This window comes from Centruroides vittatus, unplaced genomic scaffold, assembly GCF_030686945.1.
Source record: "Centruroides vittatus isolate TY-2023 unplaced genomic scaffold, ASM3068694v2 contig_1401, whole genome shotgun sequence".
In the NCBI taxonomy this organism is placed as follows: Eukaryota; Metazoa; Arthropoda; class Arachnida; order Scorpiones; family Buthidae; genus Centruroides; species Centruroides vittatus.
In genome coordinates this window covers 374628-401892 of record NW_027120880.1, presented here as the reverse complement: position 1 = coordinate 401892, position 27265 = coordinate 374628, and the positions used below count along the sequence as shown (strand labels likewise).

The window sequence follows — 27265 nt, the reverse complement described above, 5'->3', positions numbered from 1 at the left end:
TTTTCCATCATCTTTTTCTTAATCTATGGTTCGTTGTGCCAACTAGCGATGGAGTATCTGAAGCTGGTTCGTAACCTGAATTTTAGCTCTCAACTCAAAGCAAAACATCGGCTGAGAGATGGCTCGTACACTGTATTTAGTACATTTAATTAATTAAGTCATTCTGTGCCTTTGAACACATTCTAAGCTTTTTCCTTAATTCTAGCTAAAAAAAATAAATTAGAATGCATACTTTTAATTGCAAAGAAAGACAGGAGTTTAAAAGAAGTCATCTACAATTAAAATTTATCATTAAAATATTCAACATGTATATATGAAAAGCTGCTTAACTATAATAATAATAATAATAATGTTTAATTAAACAATAAAATTTTTATTTGAGAGTTGGGTTAAAGAGAAGTTACTTGTAGCTTATGGGAGATTGTAACTTCATATATAAGATGCAGCAGAGTAATTTTTCAATAAAAGCTGATTCTTACATGATACATTATTTTTATAAAGATGTCAAAACATTAAAAAATGAAATGAGCTTTTAAATTGCCTTTTTATTTCAAATAAAAATTTGAATTTGATATTTGAAATTAAATTAAGATTCAATATTTAGTATTGAAAGATGATCTTTTTAACATATAAGAATTTAATAAAAGAAGTTGTTGCACTCTTAAAGGATAAATAGAAATATGTGGCTTGATGTGATGATAAAAGTGAAATCTAAAATCATTTTTATAGTTTGAAGTCAACTTCCAATAAATATAGAATTAGCAAATTATCAAGAAAAATTATTTAAAAAGTAAAATAAGTTAAAATTTATTAATATATTTCATATTGTAAAAATCTGTTCAGTTAGAATTTATATTAGTGTAATATAAGTTTTTTATTACATGGTAAGGAAGCATATTTAAAAATATTCTGTATTATAATCATATATTTATAAAGAAATAATTAGTGTATTCTTTACAAAACAAATTGAACTATAGAATAATATAGCAATGGCTCATTGTATATGTTTAGAAATGGAAAGTGTAAAATATATAGTGTTTATTGTTAGTGTGGTCTTCCAGAAAATCCTGCTGTAAGTGAAATTTTCTTTTAAATACAGTAAAATGTTGATTATTTGAAATCAAATTTAGAGGTTTTGATTAATAGATTTTAACTTTACTGATTTCTGAAATCATGAATTTTTTATGTAGTAATGATCATCAGCAATCTTCTGCAGGCCTTCTATAGGCATTTAATGCATTAATGCTGCAGCATTGATGCATTAAATGCTTGACTCCATAATTGTGCTTTCCTATATGTACTTCAATAAATAAAATCTAACACTAATGTTAAACACTGCAGCATTGATATGGATAGAAGCAACTTGAAGCAGATTTTTCAACTCTTGAAAAGAAAGCCAGGCTTCAGCAGTGTTAAAAAGAGAAAACTATGTAAAAATAAATAAACAATTTTTTCAAAAAACGAAATATAATAAATAATTTTTATGTGAGTACTACACTTTATTTAATATTAATTTTACTATTATGTATTTTTTTACTTTAAGTTGAAAGTTTTACCAGTATGTTATAGAGTGCAATGAAGCTAGGGCTTATTTGTAATAAATTAGACAATTTTTTAATTTTATTATTCATATGTATTAAATTTCTACAGATTTTATCTTTTTTCACTCTATTGTACTAGAATTAAATACCTTAAATAAAGTAAAAATTAATTAATTTTATCTTTCTATTCTATTCCTTCCAAGTGTAATCAGTTATTTAATCAGAAATTTTCCTATCTGGATTATTTCACATAATTAATGCTCTACTGTAATATAGTAAATAAGTTACGATTGTATAATTGATAAAGATTTTATTAGGAATTTTAAAAAATTACAAGAACAAAATTAAGTTTTGAAGATTACTTAAAAGTATACAGAATATTTAAAATTTCATTTATCAAATGTTATTTCAAAATCCCTATTATATATGGGGTTATAAGATGTGTAAAAATGCATTTCAGCTACATATATTTAGTTTTTGTCAGTTCGAATGGTGTAAATTTAGATATTTAATGTTACAATTTGTTTTCAGAATATGATATTAATAATAGTGACATATCTGAAATGTTTTATGAATTAAAATAGATTTGGTTTCTAGAAATAGTTTGAATGCATACCATGCATACCATATCTATGAATTTATATAACTAAATATTTTTGTTATTTAATACTTGAACTGTTCCAATTTAAAGATTTTTGATTTTTAAAATCATTATTTTGGATTGTGTAATGAAGAATAATTTAACTAGATGTTTTTTCATATAATTATAATGGCATGAAATTATTAGGTCTTATATAGAACTGATAGAATACAAAACATATTGAGAAAAGTAAGTTAAATGCAATGATTATATTGTTAGAAATTATAACTCTTAAATTTGCTTAATCAAATTGCTCGTTTCCAATTAAATAGTTATGATCTATAGCAGGGATGACGAACCTTTTTAAGTCCGTGTGCCATATTGTAAGCATACTTAGCTTTAAAGATGTTAATGCATGCCAAAGTCTTAGACTTCTAATAATGATATTTAAAGAAATTAAACGAATACATTTTAATTCAAATAAATGTTAAAAATCTGATTGAAAAAAGGACGATCAGGTGATAAACAGAAAGGATGGATTGAAAAAAACAAATCTTGTGATACATCACGTGCCAGATGATTTCTCTTACGTGCCACTTTGGGCACACCTGCCATAGGTTTACCACCCCTGATCTATAGTATTAAAATGAAGGTAGATTAATTAAAAACACATTGTAATAGAATACAAACTATACCTTTCAATTGTAATATTTAGCTTATTTATTCTGTATAGAAACAAAATATATTAGTTTTTGTAAGCATTTATGATTACTTACTTGTCTTTAGCATATGAGTCTTATTGGTATTGTATCATTGATATAAAATCTTTTCTTTTTTACGAGTTAACAGAAGCAAGATGCACTTTGCATTTTGTTTTTTAATTTTTGAAAACATTTTGTTTCAAATCGTATATTTCAGTTTTCGTGACATGAGTGACTGGAATTAAATATTGCACCTTTTATAATAATTATAAATTTATTTGTATAATTGGCTTATATTTTGAAAATTTATTAAATAATTTGAAAATTACATTTCATTATATTAAAAAATTTTTAAGAAGATAACACACATTCGTAATACAGAATTAAACAGTTTGAAAGAAGTTGACATTGTTAACAATGTCAACTTTTTTCAAAATGTTTAATTCTGTATTACAAAACAATTATATATACATATTAATGAAATGCCTTTGTGAAAGTTTTAAATTTTATTCAATATTAAAGTACTTAAAATATTTATATATATACACACTTTGATTGATATACAATTCAAAATGCATTTTACCTATTATGTGGCATTAATTATGAAATAAAGTTTGTTTTTTTTTATCATTTTGTGTTCATTCATCAATAAGAAAATGTTCTATTTTTTAAGAATTATAACATTTTTATGAATTTAATAAAAGTTAGAATCCATCAACTGTATTTAAATTTCCTTTTTATTACTTTTAAACCATTCAAGATAGGTTGTTTATGATTTGACCCCGTTCTAATTTTATGTATCATTAAACATTTGGTTATTCCATCTGCAGGCAATACTGTCATTATTAGTCAAAAGAATAAAATATCTTGATTATCAAATGTGTTTTAAAATGGAAAACATTCTAAATTATAATATAGTATAGCTCTGAATTACTATTTATTATGATATAATTTTAATAATCTCAGAAAATTTAGTCTTTTTTAAATAAAAAAGACATAATGTTGGCTATTAACATGTAATTTTATGTTATGTCTCTTATAACTGTTTTTTACTAATCTCATATTTTGTTTTAAGTTTTAAATTAAAATATTGTAATTTAAAACTTTTTAACTGAAGTGGCTTAATTTAATTCATATTCTTCAGTTTCGTATTGATATGCAACATAGTTGCTTTAAGTAAATATACTAAAATAAAAATTAGTAATTCTTACATTAAGTCCAAATGAAACTGTAATTACAATACTAGGTTTAATGTTTAAGTTTTATATTCTTCACTATATAAATTGCATGGTATTTTGTATAATTTATACTAAAACATTTTACAGTATTTTTGAGAAGAATTGGAGTAATATAAAAATTATTCTGCTTTTAACCCACGATTCTAAAACAGTATGGACTGTTAGAAATATTGTTATAAAAAAATTGAAGAAACAATTAAATATAAATATTTGTATTTTGTAAAACAACATATTATTAGCAACATTCTTGAAATAATTCATAATTTGATGTAATAGTTTAATGTTTATAAGAAAATATTATAGAAGTAACTTTACCTACTTAAAATTAAATAGGTCATTTCAGAACCATATGCATGCTTTTCTGGAATGATCTATTCTGCATGTACCACATGCAATGCCATCTGTAATTGCTCAATAATCTAGTCTGGCAGTTATGGAAATTTCAAGTGCAATCTCCTAATTTTGTCCAAATTAAAGGAAGTGCTAGGTCATCAGTTGCTGCATAATTGGTTGTGTACGTATATTTGCTTGTGATATATAGTCAATACATAACCAACTGCCGTAAGTAAACGGGCTAACTTTTGGACAGATACGATTAAAGATAAATAAATAGTCAAAAAAATGTTCACATATTTTAGAAAATATCTATGAAAAATGTCAGAATTGAAATGAAATGAATCTTTTTACATTCATGAAATTTTTATGTAATAAATAAATAGATTTAATTAGAATTTTGGATACCTATTCATAAGTTGTTCACAAATTTACATAAAACTATATTCAAGATGCGAAATGTCTACATATCTACAGTTGTCAGATGCGAAATGTCTCATATCTACAAAGCTACAATTGTAAGCATTGTAAGCTACAATATTGTAAAAAGTCTTGTAACTACTACTGAATTATATCTATGCTACAAGGATTTTTGAAATTGTTCTCTGAATATAAATTAGGATATTTCATTCTATTCATGAAAAGAAAGTGTAAATATATTTGAGTTATATAATTATCTATTTAAAAAATAGCTATCTCAATATGTAAAAATGGGAGACCCTTTACTCAGTTATTTCTGTTTATTTTTAAACATTTTATCCTATAAATTAATTATGATGTAATTTTTATTAATAATTTTCATGTATTATTGTTTGTAATGTTTGGCTGTTAAAAAAAATTGACTTAAAAAGTGAATGTTTAAGAGAATTTCTAGGATGTTTGTTTTATTTTTTTACTGATTTTTTTTCAGATATAATGGAAAATTTGGAAAATACAACTGTTGTTGCATTTTGTTTTTAATACACGATGTTTCATATCTGACCAGTAATAATCAGAAAAAATGAGAGATACTCATAGTATTCTTTTGGTAGTATTGCCATGTATCTTGTTGATATTTTTAATCTAATGAGATCTAGATTGACAGGAAATTCATTGAAGTTAATCTTTTCACAATAATATTTCTGATCAAATTTCAAAATGGAATGCAACAACCAGATATTTTTGCAGTATTTTTCATAAGCTGCACTAAAGTTACATTGTCATCTATGATCCATGCATTTTCTTAAATGCATCATTTATACTTATGATCAGAATGTTTTGTTCTAAAAAAGCATTGCAGGAAACTTACATAAATTAAAGAAGGACAATAATACAAAATCATAAAACACAGTGACAAAGTACTGGTACTTGTTCATGCAGCAGTGGAATAGTGAATAGAGTGGCAAAAAATTATCATTTGTGTTAAATGGTTGATCTTTTAATATATAGCAGGGGTGGCCAACTTTTGTGTACATAAGATCTACTTTTTATCTTAAAAATGTGTCGCGATCGACTTGTTGTCGTAGGCATAGTCTAAGTGGCGAGGGGGGGTGTGAAATACATACTATGTTTATACACAGTGCTTCAGTACGAGGTGCACTCCCGCGAGCTATGGGTAGATAAGGAAAATATATGTTCAAAACTATTTTCTATTTTTTAAATCACTTATTAAGTTTTGAAGATATAAGCTCATAAAGAAAATAAATTTCCAGACCTATCTTTTGATATTTGCAGTTACGAGTTCATTCCGTACAGGCGGCACCTAAAAAAAAAATCGATTTTTCGACACTTTCAAGATAGATTTTTATTAACTTAAAATATAATTTAATTTTTTTTTATCAATTACAATGTATAAATTGTGGTACTATTTGTTCGTAAACTTGAAAAAGTTGTTATAAAACTGCACAGTACGGCTGATAATTTGATTATAAGATTTTACTTTCGCGATTTTTTTTGGGCGAGGAAAATTTATCATGGAAGAATGATATAAGATTTTTAGACTTATTTTTTGCTAATCTATCAATAGCTCGTGGGAGTGCTCTTTGTACTGAAACGACCTGTATAACTACCTACGTAAAAAACAACGTAATTATTTAACGGGCCAACAACTCACGTCCAGGGGAATTAAAACAACATGAGTAATTATTAACAATATTTATTAATTCAAATTAGCTACTGATAAAGACAGATTTAGAATTTATTTTATTACGTTACATTAATGGGAGGACTGAGTTTGCACGACTCTTACCAAGGAAACATAATTAGGTGTATATCCTGACAAAGATAATAATAATGATTCTTCAGTATGGGAATCAGTCAGGACAGAATGTTTAGTCTTCGTTAACTTTAAGTATGAAAATGCCAGTTCACACAGGTATGTAGTTCCGAAACAGGAATAAATATATTTGCTACATTTGGTGATACTGGGATATTTTTCTCAATTGACGTATTTCCAAAAATCCAAAAATATAGAGGTCTGTTGTCAAAAACGTTCACTTATCAAGTAAATAGATAGGTAAGAAAAGCCATAATTTAATTTAAAACATAAAGAACAGGTACTTACATTTTAAACAAATGAAAAATTGAAACTCAACGTTGTCACCGTGGATAAATAATATTGATTAATAATAATAATATTGTTAATACGAAAGAAAAGAAGCTACCGCATGACAGTATCAAATATTCAAGCTAAATGGCTGTGTTTTCTACGAGTCCAGTCATAACTGCATGCATATTGTTGGTTTTGCGCGTTACGTTCACGCATTGCGTTCAGTTACAAGTGTAACACATTAAGTCAAGACATCGCGAGCGATCGACCAAAATTGGCATCGCGATCGACCGGTCGATCGCGATTGACTTGTTGGCCACCCCTGATATATAGGGGATTCTCAAATTATGTGTGTTTGAAATATGCATTTTTAAAATAATACGGTAGTAAAATCAATATATATTATTCAAAATATTTTTATAATTCAAAATGACACGTGTACTGTACAGTTATGTTCTTTAGCCATTAATGCTTCTTCCCAGTTTACATTTTGCTTTCTTCATCATCTCACATTTTTGAAAACCTTTCAACAATTAATTTCTTCAGAAAAACCACTTTGTTCTTAATTTCAGCTTATCCAAACTGTTTTGCATTTTATCTAAACTAAATGTTATTTATTGGAACTATTATTGTAGAGCATCCCATTATTTATATTTATATTTATATTGTATTAGTAGGGTTAAATTCACATGTGCAAAATGCAATTATGGCATTTACCTTTAGTTTAAATGGCAAAATTTTGTTCAATATATGTGAAATTTAAAATATGCATGACTTAGAACATTTTTGCATAATTTGAGAATTATCTGTGTAAGTGAACAGTCAAAATACTATATTGAGTCTTTTAATTTCAAAGATATAACTAATTAACAGCAACAAATTTTCACCTACCTATATTTTATTACAAAGATTTTTTTAGTTTTATGCATTAAAACTTTCAGTGGAAATAAAATACATTCTTATGTAACGAATTAATAAAATATTTTTTGAAAGTATAAAAACAAAAATATGAATATTTGTTTATTATAATTGTATAGACGTTCATGATCTTTAGCATAAAGCATTAATACCACCCAGTCATAAAAAAAGTTGAAAAATGTTTGAAGGACAATACAAGGTCAAAGTAATTTGAAGATGATTAAATTTATGTATTAAAAGAAATTAAAAATGCTTAAATAAAATTGCATTTTTACAAGTACTGGACTCAAACTTTAATAGTAAAAGAGGAACTGATTAATAAAGAAGTGGTAAACATTCTCTATTAGTTTATTAAGTTGAACGTTCGACAGAAAAATACAATAAACATATTTGTCATTATGATTTTGAATTTCAAATTTAGAAATTGGATTATAAAAAATTTGAATAATATAGAAAAAGTGTTAGATCAGATATAATTTATATCTGATTTAATTATTAGCTGTTTAATGATGGATTTAAAATGTTAATATTTAAATCTTAAGTGTTAATAGTTTTAATTGATCACTTTTTACAATACTTCATTCGTTGTTCGTTGTGTTTGTTGTTTTAAGATAACTATAAACAACAAAACAATAAAATAAACATTCTTAAAAATGTGGGAACTGTTTACAGACTGGAATGCAACTGCCATAACCCGAAAACTTACATTGGTGAAACAGGCCAGTTATTAGAAACAAGAATTAAAGAACATGAAGCTGCTATTCACTTAAAACATAACACTTCCCCTTGGTACAATTACACAATGGAAAATAATTGTCAAGTTAATAAAAACAATATAAAAGTTTTACATTCAGAAAAGGACCCATACAAAAGGAAATTTAAAGAACATATAGAAATTAAAAAACACCCTAAAGAGAATGTAATTAATATTTCAGAAGGAATGTCAATTGATCCCCAATGGTATAAATTAATAGAGGGTGCCTCCATGCGTTAAACATTGTTTAAAAAGTACACCCCATTGTACAGATTGTTAGGAATGAATTGGATAACATTATTTGTCGGTATACTGTTGCTCTGTTAAGACCGGATAAACACCTGATGTCGGTTTTTACTCTGTTTTACTCTTATTGGAAATAATACATATTTACTGCAAATGTAAGTTTTCATAGAAAATCTAAAATGAATAACTGTATATATTTTATCAAATTGTATTAAACTGCAATAATTTATATATTTTTTATATTATAGAGAATGGTTATACACCTATGTGATAAAAAAATATAGAAACATAATTTTAAGATGTACCATTATATAATATGTAAGTTTTATGTTATTGTATTCCCTTTTAAAAATCTCTTTTAAAAACTTACATTAAACCTAGTAACCGGAGTGGTTGTGTTATATGATAGCTAACGTTTTCGAGGCCCCTTCTGGGCTCTTCAGGCTTTTGTATAAATAATAAGCCGGACATTGAGAATCGAATATTTTTTCTTTTGAACAGTCTACCATTCGAATCACCACACGTGCAAACCTTCCAGCTGATTTAAAAACAAAACGAGCGATGTTTTGTGTAAAGTGCATGCGCTTTGTACTATTGTTGACGTAAATTTTTTAAATGTTATTATCTTGCATGATCTGCCATGCTGTTGAAAGGGCCATCTCTTCTTTAAAATTGATGCATGTGGTGTTGCGTCTTGCTCCAAATATCTCCATAGCTTCCAACCATTTGAGATGTTTGGGGTGGGTGGTGGAGAGGATAATGTGCGCTGTGACAAAGTCCACCGTGATGTCCTGATCAGTCGCATATATTGAGAGAGCCATTGTAGTTCTGTTGTGTTGTATGTCAGCCTTATGTTCTTTAATCCTTATCCCCAATGTATGTTTGGTTGAGCCAGTATAAACCATTTCTCTGTCGAATCTGTGGTCTCTCAGCAGGATGATATAAATTTTCGGTGGTCTGACTGGGTTCAGAGGGTCTTTTCCGTTACGTAGTATTTGGAAAATGGTTTGGCATCTTCTGTACGTTATACTGACCCGATGTCTCTTGGCTATCATGGTATATATTGATTTTAAATGTGGATTAAATGTGATGGGGATCCTTTCTGTATTTTCTTTTTGATTATTTATCTGTCTTTGCATCAGGTTGTTGTCTGCTTTCTGGCTACTTCGTATCATTTATATAATCCATGTACAAGGTTGGTGTACCCGTGGGCCACTGCTATCCTTTCTATATGTCTCATTTCCTGAATTAGTGCCTGGAGAGAGGAGGAGTGCCTGGAGAGAGGAGGAGTGCCTGAAAGCTCTCCTAACTAAAGCCCTGAAGGCTGCTACTTTGTACTGAAAAGGATCACAGGATCTTATTGCAATATATGTGGAGGTGTTACTAGTTTTATGATACTGTAACTTATCAACAAAATCCTCTTGCTCTACTGTGCACTGGGTCATGTTGATGTATTCACTCAAGTGCCTTTCATAGGTATCTTGTTTCAACAATACTAAGAGTTTGTCTTTGTCTGCCTTGACCAATGTAAGCTTATTGTGACGTATCCACCTAGATGTTTTCCTTAATTTTTCGTGGAGGGCATAAACCTCAGCCGACTCTTTACTCTTTCTTACTCTAAAAGTTGTCAACCATCTATAATATTCCTTCTGTTTATCAGATAATCCTTTTAAGAGGATTTCCAGATCCGAGATATAAGATTTAGTAGCCACTTTCAATGAAGGTGGAGGAGCGTATAATGGTCCAAATCTCAGGATTTCCTTGACAAACTCTGGTACTTGAATGTTATCCTCACCACAAATGGAAAGTTTTGTTATCTAGACTTCTTGGGAAGTTGAAAGTGCAAAATCCACTGCATTTTTTTGTTATAACGCTCCTTCAAGTTGCAACTCAATCTATGTTGGATGTTGATGAGTTTGGCGTTTTCAATAGCTAACACCTTCGGATCTTGGTTACAAGGTTTAACGTAAGTGTTATTTTTATCTTATCCTGGTGTGTGGAGACGACTAAGTATTCCCCTTTTTTACGTGATATTTAATAATGTTGTGAACCTTACTATGATCTGTATTTTTACCAGCACTGAAGAGGGGTCGGAAACATAAACCAACTTGAAATGCATTTGATTAAAATTCTTTTAAAATAAACTGTAAATTTTCTAACCTGTAAGGTCATCTACCAAGAATCATTCTTTGGATTACAAGGACGGTACATACAGAATTTGAATATACAGCAACCATACTTACTATGTTAAGTTAAAACTAATTTGATTTAGTATTTGTTCCAATACTGGAACTTTTAAAATATAAACGTCTTTATATTTGGTAACCTGGTAAACGTCTTTATATTTGTAAACATCAAAAATATTAAATTTACATCTGATTTATGGAATTCTGTCATTTGAATTTAGGATATTTTTAAAAGTCAGTGTTTATTTCAAAATTTAAATATATTGCATAATTGAACAGTTTGTATAGACAATTTTGCAGCATTTTTTTAATTATTATTGTTGCGTAAATATTTCAAAATTTTTTGATAAGTTTTTCTAATAGAGATTTTCTTAGTTTTCTTAGAAAGAAATTTTTTTCTTTTGTTTTTTTATTTATTCGATTTTCTTAGTTTTAACAATTTTTTTTACTTTGTATATTCTTTCATTTGTAGCATTTTTTTCTTTCTAAACTTATTTTGAATTCTCTATTTAAAGTTAACTGACAATCTTTAGATAGTTGTTCAAAAGTTAGCAGTTTCAATTTATCTGGTTGTTACCTTTCAGTTCCTTTAATGTTTTAGTAGTATAATTCATGATAACTTATTGAGATCTTAAAGTTGTAGTGTAGAAAGTTTTCTTGAGAAATGTTATGAGTTTTATAATTTACTTTTTGAGCAACATGTATATGCATGTTTTGATTGCACAAGTATTAGAGCCTAGCTTTGTTTACATCAATTCTAGGTGTCAAACTGTGCTAAAGAAAATGAATTTAATCAACTATGTAAAATATATACATTTACAAAATTGGTTTTATTCATACAGATGAATATTAACTTTTTATATTTAAAATTGAACATTATGACAAAAGCATAGATTTTCATTTTTTCAATAAAAACTATTCTCTTTCTTTTTTCTTAATTTTTAATAGTGATGTAACGAATATTCAGTTACTACTTTCTACTACGTACTTAATACCTAAAAACAGGAGTAAAAAATAACAAAAACATAGTAAATTAATCGTTTTGGTAACTTTTATTAATGCTGAACATTAAATTATAATTATTAAAGTTAATAAGAAATAGCATCTAACTCTAGTATTAAATTATTTCATAATTAAATAATAATATAGCCTTTATCTAGCTCGATATCTTATGGCATTGATGGCATGTAGGTTAGAATGTATTGGGCATTAATGTTATTGTTTAGTTAATTATGTTATATTCATATTTGCGTATATTTTAATATTTTTTACGATATTTTAAAATGATTTACGAAACGTTTTATTGAAACTTATCGTATTTAATGAAAGAATTATTTATCTATTTCCAGAAGATGAGTAACTAATATATAATTTATTTTATATATAAAGCAAAGAATGAGCATTTCTCATTATATACAAAGATAACCTTTGAAATCATGTTAATTTTAAAAATATTGACATAAACAATAGCAACAAAATTTCACAAAACATCACAAATAGAAACCCCCCAATAATATATTTGAACTGTTCCACAACTGGGGAGAAACTAGACCTATGTCCCCACTAAAGTATATCCTTAGGGTACTATTCAGTCTACAAACACGTAGTAAGAACAAAAATTTTAGTGTTTAAACAGTTGAAAAGATCGATTGCAAATAAAATAACTTATAAGTTATAACTTACATCTAAATACTAACAACTACCGAATCATATCGGGCTATTTACGGCTATTACATAAATTATAAACCAATTTGGCACTAGAGGTAGACGTTAGGCTCCATCTCATACTAAGTTTAATAATTATAATTTAATTAATTAATTTAAATAATTTAGACCTACTAGAAGAAAAAATCATAGTGACAGCGGGCCAATAGAGAGCAGTGTGTGCGATCCTTGCCATAATGTGGTTTGTGCACCAATTTTTGTATGTGCGTTAATCAAGCCGAATAGTTTGGCCGAATATTTGGCCATTCGGCTGCGCTTTTAATTAAATATTCGGTATTTGGCCTGAGGCCAAATATACTATTCATTACATCACTAATTTTTTACTATTGTAGTCTTATAGACCAGGGGTGGCCAACTTTTGTGTACATAAGATCTACTTTTTATCTTAAAAATGTGTTGCGATTGACTTGTTGTAGGCATAGTTTAAGTGGCGAGGGAGAGATGTGAAATACATACTATGCTTATACACTGTTTCAGTATGAGGTGCACTCCCGCAAGCTTTGGGTAGATAAGCAAAGTATATGTTCAAAACTATTTTTTATTTTTTAAATCACTTATTAATTTTCATTCATAAAGAAAATAAATTTCCAGACTCAACTTTTGATATTTGTAGGTACAAGTTCATTCATTTGCAGCTAATTAGATTTTTCGACACTTTTTTAAGATTATATTTTAAGTTACTAAAAATCTATTTAATTTTTTTATTAACTGCGATGTATAAGTTGTGGTACTGTTTGTTCTTAAATATGAAAAAGTTGTTAAAAAATGCACAGAATGGCAGATAATTTTATTTTAAGATTTCACTTTCGCAATTGTTTTTTTTCTTTGCGCCAGGAAAATTTATCATGGAAGAATGATATAAGATTTTTAGACTTATTTTTTGCCAATTTATCAATTGTTTGCGGGAGTGCACCTCGTTCTGAAACAGCCTGTATATCTACCTACGTAAAAAACAACATAATTATTGGTTAAAGTTTACCTAGGGAACCCCATGGCCGCGCTTCCGGTAGCCATTTTGTTTGCTGTACTAAGCACGCGTACTACGTTCAAAAAATTATGCAAATTAGTTAGTATGTATAATTTTTTGAAAAAATAATAATTACATTAGTAAAAAATAAATGTTTTAAGATTATTTTGAAAGTTCAGCGCTAGCTATGAAATATAAAACAAACTGTTACTCACGTGTTTGACGCTCTGTCATACATTTCCTTTCCGTTTCTTCTCGCTATTCCTTGATTTGCGATCCCTATCGCTGATGTTTCTCTTTTTACTTGATATTTTTACATGTTTTTTAGTTTCGCCACATGAATGTGCCTTACTTTTTTTCCCCCTTCTTACACTCGTCGCTTTGTGGAGCAGCTGGAACGGACTCCGGTTCTTTCCATTTCAGCTCGATTCCGGACCCTTCTCTGCACACACCTCCTACAACCCACCTCGTCCCCTTCAATTTTCTACCTTTCTCGTATTTTCTCTTTGCAATTGCTGTTTCGTCTATTTCCACAACTTTTTTTTTATCCCGCCAATCTTAAAAGTACATAGGTTATTAATGGAAACCATCATAGCAAAACGTAAAAAGTTTGCCCAGTCGACTGCTGTTTTTTTTTGGAAATTCCCGAAGCTCCAGCAGTAACAGTTAGCGAACACTCTAAACACAGTAGGTGCCAGATAAGTGACAAAAAATACTCTCCCACGACAAACGACCACATTTCCCTTTAAAGGTTCCTTGGAAAGCTGAATAATTCGTCTTGCAAACATTACATCGCATCGATACAGAGTTTTTATCTGCTCTATACATTAATTTACGACGTTTCCCACATTTGTCGCATACCTCTTCTACATGTTGCAAATTCGAGAATATTGCAAATTTCACATCACTAGGCATTTTCTTATCTATTGCCAAATCATCGAAACCAGAGTACATTAATCTAAAGAAACGACCGGAGGTACAATTAATCCAAAAATTTTCAGAATTAATGTATGCAGTTTCCATTTTGTCGCCAAAAAAAAAAAGAAAAAACTTCTTACAACAATTACGAATACGATAGAATTATTAAATTTGCTGCACGTTGCATCACGAAAAGTAGACGGAATAGAAACTTACCTATTTACTATTAAAAATAGCAGAAAGTAGCATTTTCTCTTCAAAATTGTTTAACTGGTGAAAAAAACCACTCGCAACAGTCGAGCCGTCACGAAAAACAAAAAATTTGCATACGATAGCGTTATTTAAAAATTGCGCCACCTACACCGAATTTCTAACATCACCTGCCGTCGAGATTACCGGAAGCGCGGCCATTGGGGTTCCCTAGGTAAACTTTAACCTAATTATTTAATGGGCCAAAAGACTCACTTCTAAGAGAATTAAAACAACATGAGTAATTATTAACAATATTTATTAATTCAAATTAGCTACAGATAAAGACACATTTAGAATTTATTTTATTACCTTAACATTAATGAGAGGACTGAGTTTGCATGTCTCTAACCAAGAAATCATAATTAGGTGTATATCCTGACAAAGATGATAGTAATGAGTCTTCAGTGTGGGAATCAGTCAGGACGGAATGTTGTTTAGTCTTCGTTAACTTTAAGTATGAAAATGCCGATTCACACAGATACGTAGATCCAAAACAAGAATAAATATATTCGCTACATTTAGGGATACTGGGATATTTTTCTCATTTGACGTATTTCTAAAAATTTTCTTCAGATTTTCTGGCTTGTATGATTAAATCAGTTTGTAAAATTATAATTTCATTTTCTAATGCCTTTTACTCCATATGAAATATGTCTGAAATTTTTTGGCTAATGCGTTTCACACTTAAATCTTTTTTTAAAAGGAAAAGATATAAATTCCACAATTTCTTTAATTTTTTCAAAATCTTGGAATCTTATCTCAAAATCTTCAATTACTTTTTGGATTTCCGTGATGTATTTGTCGATCTTATAATTAATATTTTTATGTTTTTGTATGTTATCCGCCATATTTAGAAAATGATTCAGATTATTTTGTTGCAGATCTTCTATTAGCAAAATAAATTTTGTTTTATAGGCATCTATGCAACTGATCATATCAATTACTGTTTTATTTTTACCTTGTAATTCTAAATTTAAATGACTTAATATTGAAGTAAAATCGGTAAGAAATGCTAAGTCACTAAGCCAAGTTTCATCATTTATATTTTCACATTTTCCACCTTGCTCATGAAGAAAATCTATTATTTCAGGCAATAAATCACAAAATCGTTGCAGAAATTTATCTCTGCTTAGCCATCTAAAATCTGTTGTAGTAATAATTCAGGTTGACCTTCGTCAAGCTGCAGTTGGAAGAGACGCTGTTCGAGGGAACTTCCTTGAATTGAATTAACAGTTTTAAACGCTATATCCATTACCTCTTTTGTGTTTAGTCTCTTGCTGGCTAACACTTGCTGGTGAATTATGCAGTGGTAGCTCAAAAAGGCTGGGAATTTATCTTCATTTTGACATAGGGTTATAAATCCATTTATGCGACTTATCATTGCAGCTGCACCATTCGTTGTTATTGAAACTAATTTAAAAAGTGGTACTTTCAAATCATTGAGCAAGTTTTTAAAGGCTTTGAATATATCTACACCTCTAGTCCTTTCTTTCAAAGAAATCATACCCAACAATTCTTCTTTACATGTAAAATCCTTAAAAACCATACGAATGAAAACAGGTAATTGTGCTGTATCACTTATATCTGTCGATTCATCACATTGAAGGGAAAAACAAGAACATCTATTAATATCGTTATATAACTGTTCTTTTACATTTCCACTCATCTTCTCAATTTGTCGCATCACAGTGTTTTGAGACAGTTGTAGATCTTGAATTGCAGCAATAATTTCACTCTTGTTCTTAAAATCGTTAAAAAGTGAATCTGACATTTCCAAAAAAATTTTCTTTACAAATTCACCGTCAGAAAATGGTTTACAGTTTTTTGCTAAGAGGTAGCTTACTTTAAATGATCCAGTAGTTACTGCTTGTGACTTCAATGTTGGCTTTTTGAAAACATTTTGTTGATTTGTTAATTGAGTTTTAAGACTTCTAACTTTATGTTTTCTCAGTTCGGAATTTGGTGGATAATCTGTTTGATACTTGTTATGTAAAGCTAAAAAATGTCTCTCCAGATTACCCTTTTTAGCAATGGCTATCGAAGTAAGGCATATTAAACAATGACATTTATCATTCACCATTGTAAAAAAGTAATCGAGTTCCCATTCTTCATTGAAATGATAAGTTTTTGATTTTTTTGGTTTACTACTCATGTTCATGGGTATACTAAAATGCAAAAGAAATACAACAATAAGTATTGAATTAAATATTTTTCTAGAAAATTAAGAAAATAGTCTAAACTATTTAGAGGTCTGTTGCGGAGAACGTTTACTTATCAAGTAAATAGATAGGTAAGAAAAGCCACAATTTAATTTAAAACATAAAGAAAAGGTACTTTCAATATTTTTCTATTTAAAATGTAACTCAACGTTATCACTTTTGGGGACCACCACTTCACCCTTCCTCTCTCTCTGTCCCTCTTCCCGCCTTTTTTTTTTTTTTGGTTTTATGACCCTTTGTATACATTTCTTATTCTCTTTTTACAACTATACTCAAATGGATTGCACATGGACTGACAAAACCACAACTCGGAGGACGCGGAGGTTCGATATCACTACAGTTGCATTTGCGCATTATGTTTACGTGTTGCATTCGGTTACAAGTGTAACACATTAAATCAAGACATTGCGAACGATTGACCAAAATTGACCGAACGATTGATCGATCAGTCGAAGCGATCAATTGCGATTGACTTGTTGGCCATCCCTGTTATAGACCATTCAACATGTTCAGTTTCACTGGTATAAAGTTAGAGCTTTTTGTTTCGTGTATTTTTAAGTTAATGTGTGCTATGCAGCTGCAGTGTGCTTGTTACTTCTAGACAAATAACTTTGTGTTTTCACAAGTTAAAATTTAGGACAGTCTGGGTGATTTGCTCTGTGGCATGAGTTTGATGTGTATTTTTCATATCTCATTCTGAACCACTTCTTAAAACATCATTCTCATACTGAAGTTCTCTTTCTGGGACTTATAAATTGGTTCAGTATAGGAATTCAGATTATGAGGAATATTTTCTTTAGTACTACAAAAAATCTTTTCCAGTTATAACTGAGTAGAATAATACAATTGTAAGAGTGATGATGAAAGCCAGTTAACTTATCATAATACTAACAGTGAAATAAGTAAATATTGAAGATATTAAAGAATCGATGATGGTTGATTTACAAAATACAGTGTAATTCTGTTAACACTCCATCTGCTATGCCAGAAAATCCGATAAGCTGGTATGTCCAGCTCATCTTTGGAAGAAGTATTGGTGTACTGGGTATTTGTTTGTATTTATATGTAACCAGATAGCCAGTTAATTAAAACTAAAAATGATGATTAAATTTAAAAAAATTAAAACTCTGGCCTTTATACTGAAACCGAAACAAAAACAAAAGTTAAAAATAAAATTAATTAATTAATTTAAATTAAAATCAAATCAATTGAAACATAATAATTTATGAAGTGTTGATATGATAAAGTAGTCTGTTCTGATTGAATTGGTTATATTTCATCCAGGCAGTCAGTTGAGTCTATTTATAGCACTTATTTTTAAAGTGTTGGTTTCAGTTTTGGTTGGCATTGACTGAACATTTTGCTTTCAATATGTAGAATGTGGATATAGAGTAGATATAAAGTGTGCAAAGCACAAAATGTATACAGTAAATGCAAAAGAATTATGCTGTGTTGTACTTACATTGTATTATCAACAGTTATAACATGATAAATGCTCATTTAGAATTTCTTAATTTTTTAAATATTGACTCTCTAATTAAAAGTATAATTTATGTTACATTTGTTGTAAATGTAAGATATCATTAATAGATTTTTTTAAATTTAGTTTATAACAAAAGACAAGTTAAAACACTAGTTAAAACTTGTCAATAAATATATATATATTTGCAAAGTTATACCTGTAAAGTTCACTTACCTGTTTTACTATATTTACAAAGAAAACAGTTATTTCCATTATTTCTTTTTACACTTTCCATCCTTTGGGCACTAACAGGGTTTTTTAGGCCCTCTTATAGTGCCCAGTCTAAATTTAAAAAGAAAAACCCATGATGGGCTTGGCCAAGCCTATGTTGCAGCTGGTGGAGATAGACAGGACCTGACGTATCTGGAACAGACTATTCCCAAAAAATTCCCGGAAACAAATTTCAGGAATCTTTTGCAGGAAAATTCTGTTTAGATTTGTTTTCCAGGTTTTTCAGAGCAGTAATCTGACAACTTAGCCATGCAGCCATTTGACATTTATTTCTGTTCATTAGCAATTTCATTATGCATAATACAACTATGAAAGTAAAATTAAAAATGGACTATGTAACCATAAAAAAAATCAATTCCAGTATTCTCTTTATTGATGGAATATGGACTAATGTCTTTGATCACTGTTATGGATGATCTTCAACACCTATACAGTAGAGAGTTGTTAATCCGAACTCCGGTAATCCGAATCGTCGGTTATTCGAACGATTTTCACTCAGACTGTGTCGTGCTGAATCGAACGTTTTTGATACTAGATTTACTTCTAAAGTATAATTTTCATGTTTTTATATTCTTCAATATATTTATTTTGTTTGTACAAAACAAAGAAATAATTTTTAACGATACAACAGCCTTGACTATTATTATAAAAATTTTCGTTAGGCTTAAAATCGACGAAAATTCAACACGAAGCGACATGCAACGGAGAAAAATTTGAACATCGGACAGGTTAATATATTTTTTCGTACATAATCGGTTATCTGAACAAATCACTAATCTGAACAACCCCTGTCCCCAATTGATTCGGATTAACGACTCTCTACTGTATTTTCAAAATGGAATGCAATGGATGTGGAACACGTGTGTAGGGGGAGGGGTGTATGACGTGAGAAGAGAGGAGGGTGGAGGGGAAATGGAGTTTACATTTCGTAGAAAGACTTTCATTTAGTGGGGAAGGAGTCAAAGTCACGATAGTTTATGGCTGAGTTATGGCAGGTGGCCATGCAAATTTCCTCTTGTTCCAGATGTTTAGGGACATATGGTTTAGATTTGTTATGTAAGAGGTGCATCTCATGAAAATTATCTGGATGCTTTGGTTGGATGCGTAGCTGGCCGAAGCCTTATTGGTAAATTTTTTTTGATAGCTGTTTGATGTTCTTTGAGACAGATATGTAATGCGTAAGACATAGCGTCTATGTATTGTATGTGGCTGTTGTAACAATGGTCAATATTGGGGATACTATATATGCCTGGCAGGTGGTTCTTGTTGAGACGGTCTTTGGCATTGTGGAGGTGAGCGGCAACAGTTAGACTTCTGCAAAAAGCCAAACAACATCTGTTTCCTCATGCAGTTTCTATGTAAAATGTGGCAAGGGGCTTGTTGTAGGTGACAGTGTTGAACTTTGTTTCTTCTTGAGAGGGTTTATTTAGCTGGATGAAAGTGATGTTGGAAAAATTGTGGATTAGTCCCCTAATAGTGTACGGGGAGTAGCCATGCTGGGTGGCATATTTGGTGATAGTATGAAGCTTCTTTTCTCTTTCCTGTTTGCTAGATGAATGGGAAAATGCTCTCCATATTAAGGCTGTGAAAGTTGCCATTTTGAAAGTGAAAGGATTGTGGGATGAGGCTGGGATGAAGGTATGGAGGTGGGTGGGTTTCCTGTAGACCTGAGTAGACAGGCGTTCCAGTTTGTTAGTGATCTGGAGGTCCAGGAAATGAATGGAGTGGGCGTTGTCCTGTTCAAGACAGAGTACTAGGCAAAAGGGATTGTGGTTGATTGCCTGTAAGAAGTCTAGAATGATGGATTTATCTTGCCAAATTATAAAAATCTTGTCAACATATCTGGTATACTCAGATCTACAAAAAGATCACTCAAAACAACACTTCCGTGAACACAAAACAGATATTGAAGAGAGGAAAAGCACTACCACATTAGCTATATATGCCAATGAAAATGGCATTACACCTGAACTACATCAAGCGACAATGATCTGGCAAACTTGTGATATAAACCAACTACGGAGTCTGGAGGCATTAGAGATTTTTAAAGTAGACTGCCAAGGCTTGTCAATCAATTTTAAGGACGAAAAACAAATCTTGAGAGCATAGCAGGGTATTCATGACCCAGTGCTATAACAGCGGCACAGGTGCACATTTTTGAAATTTAAAACTTTTAAAAAATAAATTGAAAATAGAAGCATTTGAAATTGAAATGATTATAATTGGAAGCTAAATCAAACTCGGATCATACCAAAAAAATTTTTGTTTTATAGAACTCCACCTGAAGAAGTCCCTATGGTGGATCAAAAACGTTAGTGTTACACTTCAAAAATTAATTGCAAAACTGTATAAGATTAGTGCGATGTATATGTATTATCACTTCGTTCATCGGATGAATTTTTTTTTTAATGATTGTGAGTGTATTTTGTTTTGTTTACAAATATTGCAGTTTAGAAGAGAGAAAGTAAAGTTTATTTAAAGTGAAATAAAATAAGGTCTTAGCCTGTTTAGGCATACAGTAAACAAGGTACAAATTAAACAAATTGAAGAGTATAAGCTTATATTTAATAAATAGGAAAAAATTTGCCACTGATCATTATAAAATCCAAGACATAGGAAATGCCTACTGGAACTGTATAATATTCAATTAAATAAATCTACACCTTTCAGAAGAAGATCTCTTAAAGGGATCAAAAATGTTTTTACAGAATTAAACATTATGCTGGACCCATGAAAAGTGTAGATTTATTTAATTGAGTAAAATCCAAGTTTGAAATAACATTTGCAATAGATAATTTGGTTGAAAATAATTAACATTTCTGCTTTATACTTTCTAAGCCATTAAGTTAGACAGTACTTTCTAAGCCATTAAGTTAGACAGTACTTTCTAAGCCAACGTACAGTCAATGTTTGCCTAACGTTACACTGTTTATTAATGTCGAGGATAATTAGCATTTAATTTATAAGAAACAAATTTTTATTTTTATTGTGATTATTTTGTATTTAAATTGAAGTTATTAAAAATTAAAAATTTGTAAAATATATTTAAATGTTTTACTTCCTGCTAAACAGATCTCATGTCATCTAGTTTTGAGAAGCACTACTCTAACCTATTCGTGTCTCGGGGTCACTATTTCAATAACTGAAAGTATTTTTGTTTTTAAAAGATTTTCTTCCGGAGTTTGTATAATGTTATATGACTTATTCTAAATAAGAAAAATAAGGAATTTTAATAAAAATTTTGTAAAATTGGATGTTAATGTTTAGAAAATTTGTTTTTAGATTGTAATTATTTAATTACTTAGTTTTTAATTGTTTTATTTTTTATTATCGGCGATTTACAGTTTAATATTTTTAATATGTAGTTTTAATTATATCTCATAATGTAACAAATTTGAATTGTTTTTTCAGTTGATTGCATTTGTGCTGATTTAGAACAAATATTAAAGAATTTAGGGTGTGTTAATGTTTCATTTTATATTGATAAAAACAGTCAGTCAGAGGTGACTACTTTGTTTAATTTTTTTTCATTGTTTAATCTTCGTAGATAAAGATATGTGTAATTTCAGAAATGTTTATCATTATTATTTTAATTTTCAGTAGTAGTAATTTTATGGTAGAATTGATTGATTTAGTTGATATTAATCTTAAATTTGAGTTGCTGGAGAATTGAAAATTTAAATTACTTTTTAAATTATGTTTTAATTTATATTATATTACTACACTCCTGCACATGCAATCTTCTTACACAACAGACATTTTAAAATAATAATAATATGAATTTTGTAATTTTCTTCAGATTATTTGACAGAATATTTTTTTATTTACAGGGTTTTGAGTTTCTAGACTTCAGTAATATTGCTGAAGATGAGGTCAAAGAAATTCGGGAACTGCTGAATCCAGCAAATGGAGTCACAGTAGAAGTGAGTAAAGTTAATTTTAAATATAAATTGACTTTGTAAAATAAGTGATCATCTTATTTACATAATTGTAAAAAATTATGAAAATTAAATTATATAAATTTTTTTTTGTATCATTAAATAAAATTTAATTCTGTAATCAACGGTTTACTTTACTTTAATAAGAATGGATTTAATATTTTATGGCAATTAACCACTTTAGAGTTACATAATTTTCTTGGAGTATATTTCTCACGAATTCACATACTGTATTTTCATGGTGATAATTCTTGGTGACATATAACTTGCAAATTTAAAAAATTGCTGGAACTGAAATAAAATCTGTACACCAGTGCTGTAGAGTCAGAGTTGGAAGCAATTTTTGAGTTACTGGAGTTAATAAAAATGGACTAAGTGATTCCTAATAAATTTAAGTTGTAATACAAGTAATTTATGGTAAAATATCTTACTTTACAAATAATAATTTATTATTTATATCCTATATTGATATATAAATAAGGGAGTCAGAACTAAAGTGTTTTTGTACCAACTTCACAGCTGTGGTGTGTACTCTGTAACTCTGAAATGACAATGCAAATGTAACACAGTAATTACTTCAGGAATGCAAATTCACTTTAATTTGTTTAAAAAACTTTTAAAGTTTAAGTAATCAACTTTATGGAAAATAAGTGTTACATTTAAAAGTTGTTTTATTTTGTTATCAGTAACTTCTTAGATGTATATTTAAAAAGAAGTTTAGTTTTGTATCCCAGTAAGAGTAAATTAATGCATTTGAGAATATGAAACAGATTCCTATTTTAAACAGTTTTCCATGTCTCTGTATATACCGTTTTTATGAAATTTGTTCTTATTACAATGCTTATTAGCATAGAGTTTTGAAGGTATTATTACAAATATTTTTTCTCATTTTCTTTGTTTCCTTTCTATTAGTAATTCATTGTAAATGCAATTATAAAATAAGAGAAATAGAAGAAACAAAGGAGAAAAAAATTAAATAGAATTTTAAACTTAGAATACATCCAGTGATGTATTGAATTGTTAATCGGAAGAAACAACATGGCAAAAATATAACATTTATATTTGTCATATCTATTGTCTCAATGTATTTATTTTAAACATATTATTGTGCTGGTATTTTTGAAGGTTTTGTGGGGTTATTTAAATGTCATATCTATTTATTAATAAAATATCTATATAAAACAAAATATAAAAGAAATATATATATAATTAATCATTGTAGGTTGGCCATTCGGCATAAAAACCTTAATTTATCTTCTTAATTTTGATATTCTTGCACAACTATTGCCACTTGATTACTAAGGGCACATACATCTTTTTTTCTGACTTCTGAATGACCTATATGGCATTGGATAATAATAATTGCTGGCAAGCTATATTTCATATTAATCCATTTAATAGATTCTAAATGCTTGGGTGACTACAATGAAACAATGAGTTTAAGGCATTGTGAAAACCTTCACAACAATTTGTAGTTATAGGACATCTCTCAGCAGCAACCTCAAAATGATTCCATATTCTAATTGGAAAGAGGTGATCTTTCTACAACTGCTTTGATGTAGTTTGAGATGAAATATGTGAGAACTTCACTGTAGTTGTCCTCATCTGGAAATGTAGCAGCTAGTTGGTCAAAGACAGTTATTACATCTGGTATTGGCACAAAGGAGAGAGCAGGTAGGGACTTCAGTGTCAGCTTCACATCAATATTAGACTCTTACACTTCCTTTAAGCCAACGCTGTTGATCTTCCTAAATAACACTCTGGCAAAGGTAAAAGTAGCATTATTTTACTTCTGCTGTGGAAAAGCAACTTGAGCAGCAGACATACATGCTTTTTCAAAGTCCAGCAGAATCTTTTGTCGTGTTATATTGGGCACCAATTGTTGCAATATGATAAATATTCTGTTATATTTATCCATATTTTTTTTCGAAAAAGAAAATAAATACATGGAGTATATGAATTGCCAATTTTAGCATGCCATGTGTAAGGATCTGAATTGTTGGCCTTCAACTTATTTCATATATCGTATTATATCATGACATCATAGTTTGTCGCCTTTTTGTCAACTACCTATCGACTAACTGTCAACTTTTGCACCTGAGAGAGAAACATCTGTTTGGTTCTCAGACACTAAAGGAACACTTTCCCACCACCTCTTAACCTAACGTTGGGTACCTCGGTAACTTTACATAAAAATTGTCAGTGGTCGCTCGGATCTAAGCTGGACAAGAGTTCCTCCGCTAAGTGCTTCAATTCCTGAGGATAAAACTCAACTCATTGGATAATCTTGTCTATAGGATTAACCTCAACCTCTTTGGATAAATCTTGTCTATAGGATCCAATTCATCTATAGGACTAAACTCATCGATTCACTCCCCTATTAGACTAATGCCTCGTGTATAGGATTCATTGTCCGGAACACTCAAGACCAGGTATTTATTGCCACGCAAACCTATGTACACTCTCTCTCTCAAAATAACGCGATATTAGGCCTTTCCTCTTTCCTTTGTTAATGTAGTTAAGGTTCTGAGTCAATAAACTTGTTTCTGTTAATGAAGTTTCCATGAAAGTCACTTCCAGTGTGTTGTTTCTCCCTACATCCTGGATCCGATCGCTCTATAACGCGACCGCTCGCGTGACCAGTCTTTAAACCGCTGCGGCTTCCGTGTCCGTTACGACGGTGGTGTCAGTCCTGATAGGGCATCAAAGAGGTGCCGACTCTCCGGTCACACATGTATACAGCTGATAAAACATGCTAGGTGCTTTATTAAATGTTCCATCTCCATAAATGACATTCTTGTCTAATTCTGGGAGCAGATCATCCTTCCCAATTGCCAGTATTCTTTCTGGATCATCAGCTCTCATACACAAAATGAGGTCAGCATGTTTCTCTGGGATAGGAAAATCAATTGTAGCTGATTTGGAAATATAAGTAGGTTCTTTATGTTTAAAAAGACTTTGTATGAGTGAGGATTGCTTTGGTAAGTGTTCCAAAACATTCTTATTCACTTTTTATAAAATATTTTCATAACATTCCTCGGAGTTGCTCCAACTACCTTCATGTCTTGCTTCATCGTAGCCTTTAAAATGTTTGCCTGTGCTTTTTGAGGATTAGAATCATGGCATTGTTGTGGGACCTCTCCAATGATATTTTCTTCCTGTGTCTTCAAGAATGCCCTGCATTTGATGACAAAGTATCACTCCACTCCTGTTTTCCCTATGCTTGGTATATTCATATCCTTGGTATAGTAAACTTTATTTATTTTCTGTGTCAGTGAAAATTCCATGATAATAGATCTGTTAAAAAAATTTATAATTTTATATTCAAAGTTTGTCATAGTACTAAACTAACTAGTAGATTATATAGGCAGATAAGTAACTGTCAATATGATCATAAATTCATATGAATGCTTACCTTGCAAATAAATTCTATGTCTACAGTGAATATATTGAAGATGGATCACCCTTTTCTTCTGGAAAACTGGAAATACAATTGCTAAGATGTTTTCATAACAAAAATTCAAATGCCATGTGAAATACTAGCAGAAGACGCAAAAGGACACTAAGTAAAAGTGTTATACTGCAAACTTACTAAAACTGCATTAGGGACATAAGTAAATCTGGTAAGCCACTTAGTTCTTAAGAAGTATCTACCTACCTGGATGGATAAACCCCTGGAATGAGTTGTTCACAAATTGCAATGCAGGGGTGTGCTTGAAAAGTGTTTATCCTGTTTGGTGTATAATGATAAAAGTATTTGTCTTTATAAATTGATTCTTTAAACTTATAAAGACAAATCTAGAAAGTAGCGATTCGCTGCCAGGTGGAAGTCGAATCCAGAAGAATGACATGACAATCTTTACTTTGTAAAGTCAGAAAGATGTGCCTAAATAGGGCCATCTGAATGACAAGGAAGACCATACAAATCTAGAAAATTGTCAACCCCTGTAATTACTTAGTATTCTTGGAAATGTAAGCATACAGTTTATTTGTGTTTTTTGCTAGAATGAAAAGGTTTCATCTCATCATTTCATACATATGGATAAGTTTTAACAAAATCCGATAAGGTGCCACAGGTGGTCTGTGAAGGACTTACTCATTGAAATGTGTACTTTGATGTTTTTACACCAAATGGACAACCTGCAGTGATTAATATACAATGTGTAGAGATATGACAATAGCTCATCTTTGACTGCGTGACTTATCAATACCCAACTCGTACCACCTTATATAAGCAGCCTTGTTTAAAAGAATCTAACTAACGTTTTCGATCGTGTTTAACGACCTTCTTCAGGTTAGAACATCGAAAAAATCGAACATAAGAACGTTTAGCAGTAACGGCCGCTCGTTTGGAACGTTTTAAGAAGAACATTTAAATAGGATGGCATGCGCCATCTCTACGTCGATGAGTATTAAATAATACGATACAGGAGAATAATGTAAAGATAGATAACAAACAGTGAACAATA

At 29.9% G+C, this 27265-nt stretch overlaps 1 protein-coding gene across 1 annotated transcript in view; it reads left to right on the top strand.

Annotated features, from left to right (window-relative positions):
- LOC136968147 (uncharacterized) overlaps positions 1–27265 on the top strand; it is a 55590-nt gene that overhangs the window by 10887 nt on the left and 17438 nt on the right. Inside the window, exon 2 of the mRNA XM_067262107.1 lies at positions 22689–22781. Within this exon, the coding sequence (XP_067118208.1) occupies positions 22689–22781 (93 nt within the window). The remainder of the gene's footprint in view (positions 1–22688; positions 22782–27265) is intronic.